The sequence below is a fragment of the Salmo salar genome, chromosome ssa15 (genome assembly GCF_905237065.1).
Source record: "Salmo salar chromosome ssa15, Ssal_v3.1, whole genome shotgun sequence".
Lineage (NCBI taxonomy): Eukaryota > Metazoa > Chordata > Actinopteri > Salmoniformes > Salmonidae > Salmo > Salmo salar.
Genome location: NC_059456.1, coordinates 15,864,900 through 15,876,646, shown reverse-complemented (window position 1 = coordinate 15,876,646; position 11,747 = coordinate 15,864,900). Strand labels below are relative to the sequence as shown.

At 44.0% G+C, this 11,747-nt stretch overlaps 1 protein-coding gene across 1 annotated transcript in view; it reads right to left on the bottom strand.

Annotated features, from left to right (window-relative positions):
• Positions 1-2,272: 2,272 nt before the first annotated feature.
• LOC100286411 (runt-related transcription factor 2) overlaps positions 2,273-11,747 on the bottom strand; it is a 143,754-nt gene continuing 134,279 nt past the window's right edge. Inside the window, exon 7 of the mRNA XM_045695491.1 lies at positions 2,273-3,150. Coding sequence (XP_045551447.1) covers positions 2,669-3,150 — 482 coding nt within the window. The 3' untranslated portion in view covers positions 2,273-2,668. The remainder of the gene's footprint in view (positions 3,151-11,747) is intronic.

Below are 11,747 nucleotides of genomic sequence, written 5' to 3'. Positions count from 1 at the left end.
AACAGGGATACTTTGGGATACCTGTCTACCTGTGTAAACTGCAAGAAGATCAGTAGCTCATGTACAGTATAGACATTGCAAACAGATTCAACCTGACAAAATACTCCACGGTAAAAACATATAAAGTAAAAGCATGTCTAGGGTCAGAGTCGATTTGTCAGGTTGTCATCGTACATGCTGTTGCTGTATTGTCGTGCTGTATGAATTCAGATTCTGGTGTTTTTATAATCTGTAATCTAGTGTGTCATTGCTTTTTACGCGCAAGGGATTTCATCGTTCAGATTAAATTATTATTGTTTTACAGAGGAAGTAGCTTGTTTGGTTTATCTTTGGAGAGGAATTTTAAATGTATAAACATATTTAAGAAAAAACAATATTAGGGTAAAACTATTGTTTTAAAATAATTTCACTTAAACGACCAATGAAAAAGACTGTTAACGAAATCATATAGATGCATAAAAATATTCAGAATACAGAATTCTACCACTCAAGGTTTAAAATACATTACATAATTTATGGCTTCATAACTTAAAACTCCTCAACCCACATCTTTTCACCAATAATATACAATTTAAATTAATTGATTTAAAATGAGCATATAGACATTTTAAAGCAAACTTTGTTCACACCACCACATCGCAACACAGCTGTTACTCTCATCTTCAACATGGTAACATACTGTACGTGTTCCTGTCCTCTTTTGCTACTCAGTGCTTGTCCTGTTGTATTGTCCAGCTGTATTGTCCTGTTGTATTGTCTTGTTTTATAGTCCTGTTGTATTGTCCTGTTGTATTGTCCTGTTTTATAGTCCTGTTGTATAGTCCTGTTGTATTGTCCTGTTGTATTGTCCAGCTGTAATGTCCTGCTGTATTGTCCTGCTGTATTGTCCTGTTGTATTGTCCTGCTGTATTGTCCTGTTGTATTGTCCTGCTGTATTGTCCTGTTGTATTGTCCTGTTGTATTGTCCTGCTGTATTGTCCTGTTGTATTGTCATGCTGTATTGTCCTGTTGTATTGTCCTGTTGTATTGTCCTGTTGTATTGTCCTGCTGTATTGTCCTGCTGTATTGTCCTGTTGTATTGTCCTGTTATATAGTCCTGTTGTATTGTCCTGTTGTATTGTCCTGTTGTATTGTCCAGCTGTATTGTCCTGTTGTATTGTCCTGTTGTATTGTCCTGTTATATAGTCCTGCTGTATTGTCCTGTTATATAATCCTGTTATATAGTCCTGTTCTATTGTCCTGTTGTATTGTCCAGCTGTATTGTCCTGTTGTATTGTCCTGTTGTATTGTCCTGTTGTATTGTCCAGCTGTATTGTCCTGTTGTATTGTCCTGTTATATAGTCCTGCTGTATTGTCCTGTTATATAATCCTGTTATATAGTCCTGTTATATAGTCCTGTTGTATAGTCCAGTTGTATTGTCCTGCTGTATTGTCCTGCTGTATTGTCCTGTTGTATTGTCCTGTTGTATTGTCCGTGGTATTGTCCTGTTGTATTGTCCTGTGGTATTGTCCTGTTGTATTGTCCTGTTGTATTGTCCTGCTGTATTGTCCTGTTGTATTGTCCTGCTGTATTGTCCTGCTGTATTGTCCTGTCGTATTGTCCGTGGTATTGTCCTGTTGTATTGTCCTGTTGTATTGTCCTGCTGTATTGTCCTGTTGTATTGTCCTGTTATATAGTCCTGCTGTATTGTCCTGCTGTATTCTCCTGTTGTATAGTCCTGTTGTATAGTCCTGCTGTATTGTCCTGTTGTATTGTCCTGCTGTATTGTCCTGTTTTATAGTCCTGTTGTATTGTCCTGTTTTATAGTCCTGCTGTATTGTCCTGTTGTATTGTCCTGCTGTATTGTCCTGTTTTATAGTTCTGCTGTATTGTCCTGCTGTATTGTCCTGTTTTATAGTCCTGTTGTATTGTCCTGTTGTATTGTCCTGTTTTATAGTCATGTTGTATAGTCCTGCTGTATTGTCCTGTTGTATTGTCCTGCTGTATAGTCCTGTTGTATAGTCCTGCTGTATTGTCCTGTTGTATTGTCCTGTTGTATTGTCCTGTCGTATTGTCCTGTCGTATTGTCCTGCTGTAGTGTCCTGTTGTATTGTCCTGTTGTATTGTCCTGCTGTATTGTCCTGTTGTATAGTCCTGCTGTATTGTCCTGCTGTATTGTCCTGCTGTATTGTCCTGTTGTATAGTCCTGCTGTATTGTCCTGCTGTATTGTCCTGCTGTATTGTCCTGCTGTATTGTCCTGTTGTATTGTCCTGCTGTATTGTCCTGCTGTATTGTCCTGCTGTATTGTCCTGCTGTATTGTCCTGCTGTATTGTCCTGTTGTATAGTCCTGCTGTATTGTCCTGCTGTAGTGTCCTAGTACAACAACATACTCAGCTAAAAGCCTTATACAAATACAAATACTACACAAAACAAGCTGTCTGCTACAAATAGCCTGAAGCGTTGTCCCGTAAATTGTGGATGATACTGGAGAATTGCTGCTTTTTAATCAGATGTCAAAAATTCATTTGAAAGGTTTTGTGCTTTAAAACCATGACAATAGTTTACGTTGCCTTCTTCTCCTCTCCTCATCCTCCTCCTCCCCTCCTCTTCATCCACCTCTCCTCCTCCTCCTCCTCTTCATCCTCCTCTCCATCCTCTTCTTCCTCCTTCCCTCCCCCTTTTCTCCTTAGTAAGGTCTCCAGACAGCTTCATCCATGCGTCCCCCAGCAGGGTTGAGAACGGTTGGGGAGTTGCTGTGGCTCCCATCCCCCTCCACCCCCCCATCTGCCTGGCTGGGCAGGTTAGGGTTAACCAGGGAGCTGCCGGTGGAGGCGCTGGTGCAGGGAGGAACCATTCTGGAGGGGGAGCGGTCCCCCCCGGGAACCATGGAGAACTGGTACGACCCAGAGGATGCTCCATAGTAGAGATAGGGAGCGCTGCTGGTCGGGAAGGGTCCACTCTGACTCTGGGTGGAACCAGGGTAGGGAGGGGGCAGGTAGGTGTGGTAGTGGGCGGAGCCTAGCGACATGGCGGAGGTGACAGGAGGGGTGTAGGTAAAAGTGGTGGGGTAGTGCATTCTGGGACTGGAGAAACCAGACTCTGTCAGAGAGGAGAGACCCGGGAACTGACGCTCAAACTGACCTGGGAACGGACTGAGATCTGACGAACCTAGAGAGAGAGACGGAGAGGGAGAGAGGGAAAACCCTGTTTAAAAAAACGTAATCAAAACATTGATATCGTCCCTTCATGAAAACCACATTATTGGAGTATTAACAGTATGTTTCCTTTATTCATGTCGTCCCTTAAAGATCAGAAATATATCTTACAATCTATTCTGACGACCGGTGCCAAGACAACAGCAAACTACTACATTATATTTACTGTATTACTCCAAACCTCAACAGTAGAAAATCGAATAGTCAATTAACATTATTGAACATGTTCACGGAGTTGGTCGGATGTGATACCAGGAACAGAAATGAAATGTTAAATGACTAGATACGTGTACAGTATGTAATGTGTGTGTTTGTGTGTTATGAACATAAATATAAACACAACAGGTAAAGTGTTGGTCCCATGTTTCATGAGCTGAAATAAAAGATCCCTGAAATGTTCCCTACGCACAAAAAACTTTCTCAAAAGAAATCAAAAGATTTCTCAAAAATTTTGTAAACAAATTAGTTTTAGATAATCGTCAGTAAGTCCAACCGGCCTCACAACCGCAGAACACATGTAACTAGGGGGGGGAGTACCCAATTCTCATACTTGAGAAAAATTAAAGATACCTTCATATAAAGTTACTCAAGTAAAAGTGAGTCACCCAGTGAAATACTATTTGAGTAAAACTCTAAAAGTATTTGGTTTTAAATATACTTAAGTATCAAAAGTAAAAGTATGAATCATTTCAAATTCCTTATATAAAGCAAACCACATGGCCCCATTTTCTTGTTTTTTAATGTATGGATAACCAGGGGAACACTCCAACTCTCAGACATCATTTACAGATAACCAGGGGCACATTCCAACTCTCAGACATTATTTACATATAACCAGGGGCACATTCCAACACTCAGACATTATTTACAAACAAAGCATGTGTGTTTAGTGAGTCCTCCAGATCAGAGGCAGTAGGGATGACCAGGGATGTTCTCTGTTTAGTGAGTCCTCCAGATCAGAGGAAGTAGGGATGACCAGGGATGACCTCTGTTTAGTGAGTCCTCCAGATCAGAGGCAGTAGGGATGACCAGGGATGTTCTCTGTTTAGTGAGTCCTCCAGATCAGAGACAGTAGGGATGACCAGGGATGTTCTCTGTTTAGTGAGTCCTCCAGATCAGAGGCAGTAGGGATGACCAGGGATGTTCTCTGTTTAGTGAGTCCACCAGATCAGAGGCAGTAGAGATGACCTGGGATGTTCTCTGTTTAGTGAGTCCTCCAGATCAGAGGAAGTAGGGATGACCTCTGTTTAGTGAGTCCTCCAGATCAGAGGCAGTAGAGATGACCTGGGATATTCTCTGTTTAGTGAGTCCACCAGATCAGAGGCAGTAGGGATGACCAGGGATATTCTCTGTTTAGTGAGTCCACCAGATCAGAGGCAGTAGAGATGACCTGGGATGTTCTCTGTTTAGTGAGTCCTCCAGATCAGAGGCAGTAGGGATGACCAGGGATGTTCTGTTGATAAGTGCGTGAATTGGACCATTTTCCAGTCCTGCTAAACATTCAAAATGTAACGAGTACTTTTGGTTGTCAGAGAAAATGTATTGAGTAAAAAATACATTATCTCCTTTAGGAATGTAGTGAAGTAAAAGTTGTAAAAAATATAAGTAGTAAAGTACAGATACCCCCCAAAAAACTACTTAAGTAGTACTTTCAAGTATTTTTACTTAAGTACTTTACACCACTGTGTATAACCACGCCATCCCAGGGCCTTTACATCCGGCTGCTTCACCTGCGGGTGAGACCAGCGACCTGGACAGCTGATCAAACTTTGGGTTTACACAACTGAAGAATTCCTGCTCAAACTGTGAGACAACAACTTGGCACAGCCATTGAAGAGGAGCGTGAACACAGCCATTGAAGAGGAGCGTGAACACAGCCATTGAAGAGGAGCATGAACACAGCCATTGAAGAGGAGCGTGAACACAGCCATTGAAGAGGAGCGTGAACACAGCCATTGAAGGAACACAGCCATTGAAGAGGAGCGTGAACACAGCCATTGAAGAGGAGCGTGAACACAGCCATTGAAGAGGAGTGTGAACACAGCCATTGAAGAGGAGCGTGAACACAGCCATTGAAGGGGAGCGTGAACACAGCCATTGAAGAGGAGCGGGACGACATTCCACAGGCCCAATCAACAGCCTGATCAACTCTATGTGAAGGAGATGTGTCTCGCTGCATGTGGCAAACGGTGGTCCCACCAGATACTGATTGTTTTTTTTTATCCATGCCTCTACATCTTTATTATTATAGATGGTATCAAGTATCAGTGACCAACAGATGTATATCTGTATTCCCAGTCATGTGAAATCCATAGATTAGGGCCTAATGAATTTTAAATCTACTAATTTCTTTATATGAACTGTAACTCAGTAAAATCTTTGAAATTGTAGCATGTTACGTTTATAGTTTTGTTCAGTCTAAGTACATTAGGCCCTAATCTATGGATTTCACATGACTGGGCAGGGGCACAGCCATGGGTGGGGCTGGGAGGGCATAGGCCCACCCACTGGGGAGCCAGGCCCGGCCAATCAGAATTAGTTTTTTTCTCACAAAAGGGCTTTATAACAGACAGAAACAGTTTCATCAGCTGTCTGGTTGGCTGGTCTCAGACGATCCCAGAGGTGAAGGAGCCGGATGTGGAGGTCCTGGGCTGGTGTGGTCACATGTGGTCTGCGGTTGTGAGGCCGTTTAAACGTACTGCTAAATTCTCTAAAACGACATTGTAGGCGGCTTACGGTAGAGAAATGAACATTCAATTCTCTGGCAACAGCTCTAGTGGACATTGCTGCAGTCAGCATGCCAGTTGCACGCTCCCTCAAAACTAGAGACATCTGTGGCATAGTGTTGTGTGACAAAACTGCACATTTTAGAGTGGCCTTTTATTGTCCACAGCACAAGGTGCACCTGTGTTATGATTATACTGTTTAAGCAGCTTCTTGATATGCCACACCTGTCAGGTGGATGGATTATCTTTGCAAAGGACAAACACTCCTTTGGAACATTTCTGGGATCTTTTATTTCAGCTCATAGGGTCATAGGTCAACACACTGTCATAGGTTCAGGTCATAGGGTCATAGGTCAACACACTGTCATAGGTTCTGCTCATAGGGTCATAGGTCAACACACTGTCATAGGTTCAGCTCATGAAACATGGGACCAACAGTTTAAATGTTGAGTTTATATTTTTGTTGTGTGTGTTTTAGTGTGTGTTGATGTCTCTGTGTTGATGTCTCTGTGCTGATGTCTCTGTGTTGATGTCTCTGTGCTGATGTCTCTGTGCTGATGTCTCTGTGCTGATGTCTCTGTGCTGATGTCTCTGTGTTGATGTCTCTGTGCTGATGTCTCTGTGTTGATGTCTCTGTGCTGATGTCTCTGTGTTGATGTCTCTGATGTCTCTGTGTGCTGATGTCTCTGTGTGTGATGTCTCTGTGCTGATGTCTCTGTGTTGATGTCTCTGTGCTGATGTCTCTGTGCTGATGTCTCTGTGTTGATGTCTCTGTGTTGATGTCTCTGTGCTGATGTCTCTGTGCTGATGTCTCTGTGTTGATGTCTCTGTGCTGATGTCTCTGTGCTGATGTCTCTGTGTTGATGTCTCTGTGTTGATGTCTCTGTGCTGATGTCTCTGTGTTGATGTCTCTGTGCTTATGTCCCTGTGCTGATGTCTCTGTGCTGATGTCTCTATGTGCTGATGTCTCTGTGTTGATGTCTCTGTGTTGATGTCTCTGATGTCTCTGTGCTGATGTCTCTGTGTGCTGATGTCTCTGTGTGCTGATGTCTCTGTGTTGATGTCTCTGTGTTGATGTCTCTGTGCTGATGTCTCTGTGTTGATGTCTCTGTGTTGATGTCTCTGATGTCTCTGTGTGCTGATGTCTCTGTGTTGATGTCTCTGTGTTGATGTCTCTGTGTTGATGTCTCTGTGCTGATGTCTCAGTGTTGATGTCTCTGATGTCTCTGTGTGTTGATGTCTCTGTGCTGATGTCTCTGTGTTGATGTCTCTGTGTTGATGTCTCTGTGTTGATGTCTCTGTGCTGATGTCTCTATGCTGATGTCTCTGTGTTGATGTCTCTGTGTTGATGTCTCTGTGCTGATGTCTCTGTGTGCTGATGTCTCTGTGTGCTGATGTCTCTGTGTGCTGATGTCTCTGTGTTGATGTCTCTGTGTTGATGTCTCTGTGTTGATGTCTCTGTGCTGATGTCTCTGTGTTGATGTCTATGTGCTGATGTCTCTGTGTTGATGTCTCTATGCTGATGTCTCTGTGCTGATGTCTCTGTGTGCTGATGTCTCTGTGCTGATGTCTCTGTGCTGATGTCTCTGATGTCTCTGTGCTGATGTCTCTGTGCTGATGTCTCTGTGTGTGTGTGTGTGTGTGTGTGTGTGTGTGTGTGTCTGCATGTTTGTGTGTCAGTGTATGTTTAAGCCTGTGCAGTGTGTGTGGATGGTGCATGTGTGTGTGTGTGTGTGTGTGTGTGTGTGTGTGTGTGTGTGTGTGTGTGTGTGTGTGTGTGTGTGTGTATTGATGAACATAAAGAGTAGTAGTGTGGATGACTGAGGAGGGCCCATGTGGAACCAATTTGAGCAGGAACAGTTTCCATGGAGCCTTAATGAGGCAGGAGCTGCTCTGATGTGGCTCCTCTCCTCCCTCTCCTCCCTCTCTGCCTCCCTCCCTCCCTCCCTCTCCCTCTCCCCTCCCTCCCTCCCTCCCCTCCCTCCCTCCCTCCCTCCCTCCTCCCTCCCTCCCTCCCTCCCTCCCTCCCTCCCTCCCTCCCTCCCTCCCTCCCTCCCTCCCTCCTCTCCTGCCTCCCTCCCTCCCCCTCCCTCCCTCCCTCCCTCCCTCCCTCCCTCCCTCATCTAACACAGGCTGGTGGGAGGGAGAGAGAGAGAGAAAGAGAATCTCTCTGCTCCTTTTGTCTGTCTGTCTGTCTGTCTGTCTGTCTGTCTGTCTGTCTGTCTGTCTGTCTGTCTGTCTGTCTGTCTGTCTGTCTGTCTGTCTGTCTGTCTGTCTGTCTGTCTGTCTGTCTGTCTGTCTGTCTCCATCTCAGCTTCACCTCTAACCCCTAACAGGCTGTCGTGGGCATCTAGCTGGGCCAGAGAGGTAAGGAAGAATAGGAGCGACACACACAAACACCATGCTGCTCTTATCATAAATCATAAATCCCATGGCGTCTTCTGTGTCCCCATGTCTACCAAGGGAGTGTGTGGGTGGGTGATTTTATATGGAGAAGTAACAGCGAAGCCGGAATGCTGCTAACGTCACATAACATACGATTTTAATTAGTGAATTAGTGACTGACGCCCACCAGCTCCGTTAGACTGTTCTAGAATAGAAGGCGGTGGTTCTCGATCCGTTAGACTGTTCTAGAATAGAAGGTGATGGTTCTCGATCCGTTAGACTGTTCTAGAATAGAAGGTGGTGGTTCTCGATCTGTTAGACTGTTCTAGAATAGAAGGTGGTGGTCCTCGATCCGTTAGACTGTTCTAGAATAGAAGGTGGTGGTTCTCGATCCGTTAGACTGTTCTAGAATAGAAGGTGGTGGTTCTCGATCCATTAGACTGTTCTAGAATAGAAGGTGATGGTTCTCAATCCATTAGACTGTTCTAGAATAACACGGAACCCAAACCGGCTGCTCGCGTGCGCCATCGTGTACTGTCGTGCATACATTTATTTTGTCCCCCTACACCAAACGCGGTCACTAATTAGTAAGGAACTCCCTCACCTGGTTGTCTAGGTCACTAATTAGTAAGGAACTCCCTCACCTGGTTGTCTAGGTCTCTAATTAGTACTATCTGTAATAAAACTCCATGTGTTCTACTATCTGTAATAAACTCCATGTGTTCTACTATCTGTAATAAACTCCATGTTTTCTACTATCTGTAATAAACTCCATGTGTTCTACTATCTGTAATAAACTCCATGTGTTCTACTATCTGTAATAAACTCCATGTTTTCTACTATCTGTAATAAACTCCATGTGTTTTACTATCTGTAATAAACTCCATGTGTTCTACTATCTGTAATAAACTTCATGTGTTCTACTATCTGTAATAAACTCCATGTGTTTTACTATCTGTGATAAACTCACCCCTCTCAAAAAGTGTCGGGTAAGAGGTAGAGACAATTCCTGGTTTAAAAGGGAATTATCTGATTGGTTCCAGAAATACACAATGGACCAAAGCCAGAAAGAGTAATTCCCAGGCTGAATGGCAGTTATTCAGGGCACTGAGAAAGAAGTGCAACATGTTAATACAGAAATGCAAATCTAGCTTCTGTTAGGAATTTACCAAAGCAAACCTCAATAACCCAAAGAAATTATTGAAAACCATTAAATCCATGAATGTTAACACTAACTCAAATTCAATGGATGTGACTGACTATAATAAACTGCTTGACATGTTTAAAGAGGATTTTGTTAAAGCTGGACATGTATCTGATAATGAACTCCATCCTAACATCTCGAATGAGGCTGTGAATGAAACCGCTGCGTGCCGGGCTACGGTTCATCTATTTCATTTTACAGAGATTGAGCTTTCAGAAGCTGTAAAGGCACTCAAATCTATTGATATTAAGAAAGCATCTGGTCCGGATCAATTAAACCCTTAATTAAAAAACAATTGGTGCGGAGATCATTGCTGCCCTTCTCACTCAGATATTAAATCTTTCCTTGGCGAGTAATACCAATCCAAAAGTCTGGAAAGCAGCCTATGTCACGCCTTTACATAAGAGTGGAGATCCGTCCAAGTTGGATAACTATCGTCCCGTATCTAAACTGTCTGCACTGGCATAAGTTTTAGAAAACCTGGTGGACTCACAGTTGAAAGACTTTCTTTATAAAAACTCAGTTTAATCTCAATTCCAGTCGGGTTTTAGAGCCAAACATAGTACAATTACTGCTGTAAGTAAGGTTGTAGGTGATATTCTAGATGCTCGGGACAAGAAAAATCATTGTTTCACTTTTTATTGACAGCCTTGGACGCTGTCGACCACGCCCTGCTGTTGGCCTTGGACACTGTTGACCACGCCCTGCTGTTGGCCTTGGACACTGTCGACCACGCCCTGCTGTTGGCCTTGGACGCTGTCGACCACACCCTGCTGTTGGCCTTGGACACTGTCGACCACGCCCTGCTGTTGGCCTTGGACGCTGTCGACCACGCCCTGCTGTTGGCCTTGGACGCTGTCGACCACGCCCTGCTGTTGGCCTTGGACGCTGTCGACCACACCCTGCTGTTGGCCTTGGATGCTGTTTTATATTATTTATTTAACCTTTATTTAACTAGGGCAAGTCAGTTAAGAACAAATTCTTATTTACAATGACAGCCTAGGAACAGTGGGTTAACTGCCTTGATCAGGGGCAGAGCGACAGATTTTTACCTTGTCAGCTCGGGGGATTCGATTCAGCAACCTTTCGGTTATTGGCCCAATGCTCTAACCACTAGGCTACCTAGGCTACCTGCCGCCCCTGTTGACCATAACCTGCTGTTGTAACTACAGCTGCACCATCGAGAGCATCCGACTGGTTGCATCACTGCCTGGTACGGCAACTGCTCGGCCTCCGACCGTAAGGAGCTACAGAGGGTAATGCGTACGGTCCAGTACATCACTGGGGCCAAGCTTCCTGCCATCCAGGACCTCTATACCAGGCGGTGTGGGAGGAAGGCCCTAAAAATTGTCAAAGACTCCAGCCACCCTAGTCATAGACTGTTCTCTCTGCTACCGCATGGTAAGCGGTACCGGATCACCAAGTCGAGGTCCAAAAGGCTTCTTAACAGCTTCTACCCCCAAGCCATCAGACTCCTGAACAGCTAATCAAAGGGCTACCCAGACCCCTCTTTTACGCTGCTGATACTCTTTGTTTATAATCTATGCATAGTCACTTTAACTCTACCTACATATATACATATTACCTCAATTACCTTGACTAACCAGTGCCCCCGCACATTGACTCTGTACCGGTACCACCTGTATATAGTCTCACTATTGTTATTCTACTGCTGCTGTTTAATTATTTGTTACTTTTATTTCTTATTTTTTTGTAGGTATTTTTCTTAACTTCATTGTTGGTTAAGAGCTTGTAAGTAAGCATTTCACTGTAAGGTCTACACCTGTTGTATTCGGCGCATGTGAAAAATACAAAATACAAAGCTGCTTGTTCATGGCTCATGATGGAACTTTAGTTAGCAACCCATTCAGAGACTGACACTGTATTAGCTGCTTGTTCATGGTGGAATTTTCAGTTAAACAATGAGCTGGATATGTGTTTCAGCCAGAGGAGGCTGGTGAGAGGTGCTATAGGAGGACGGGCTCATTGTAATGGCTGTAGTGTAATTAAGGGAACGGAATCAAACACATTAAACATATAAAAACCACATGTTTGACTCGGTTCCATTTACTCCATTCCAGCCATTACAATGAACCCCGTCCTCCTATATCTCCTCCCACCAGCCTCCTCTGGTTTCTGCCGTACCCGTATCAGCCACACAATGACAGCACTGGAATGGCGGCGATAGTTTCTATGAGCGAATCGGGCAGAAAGCTAAACTCGTAGTACACAGCT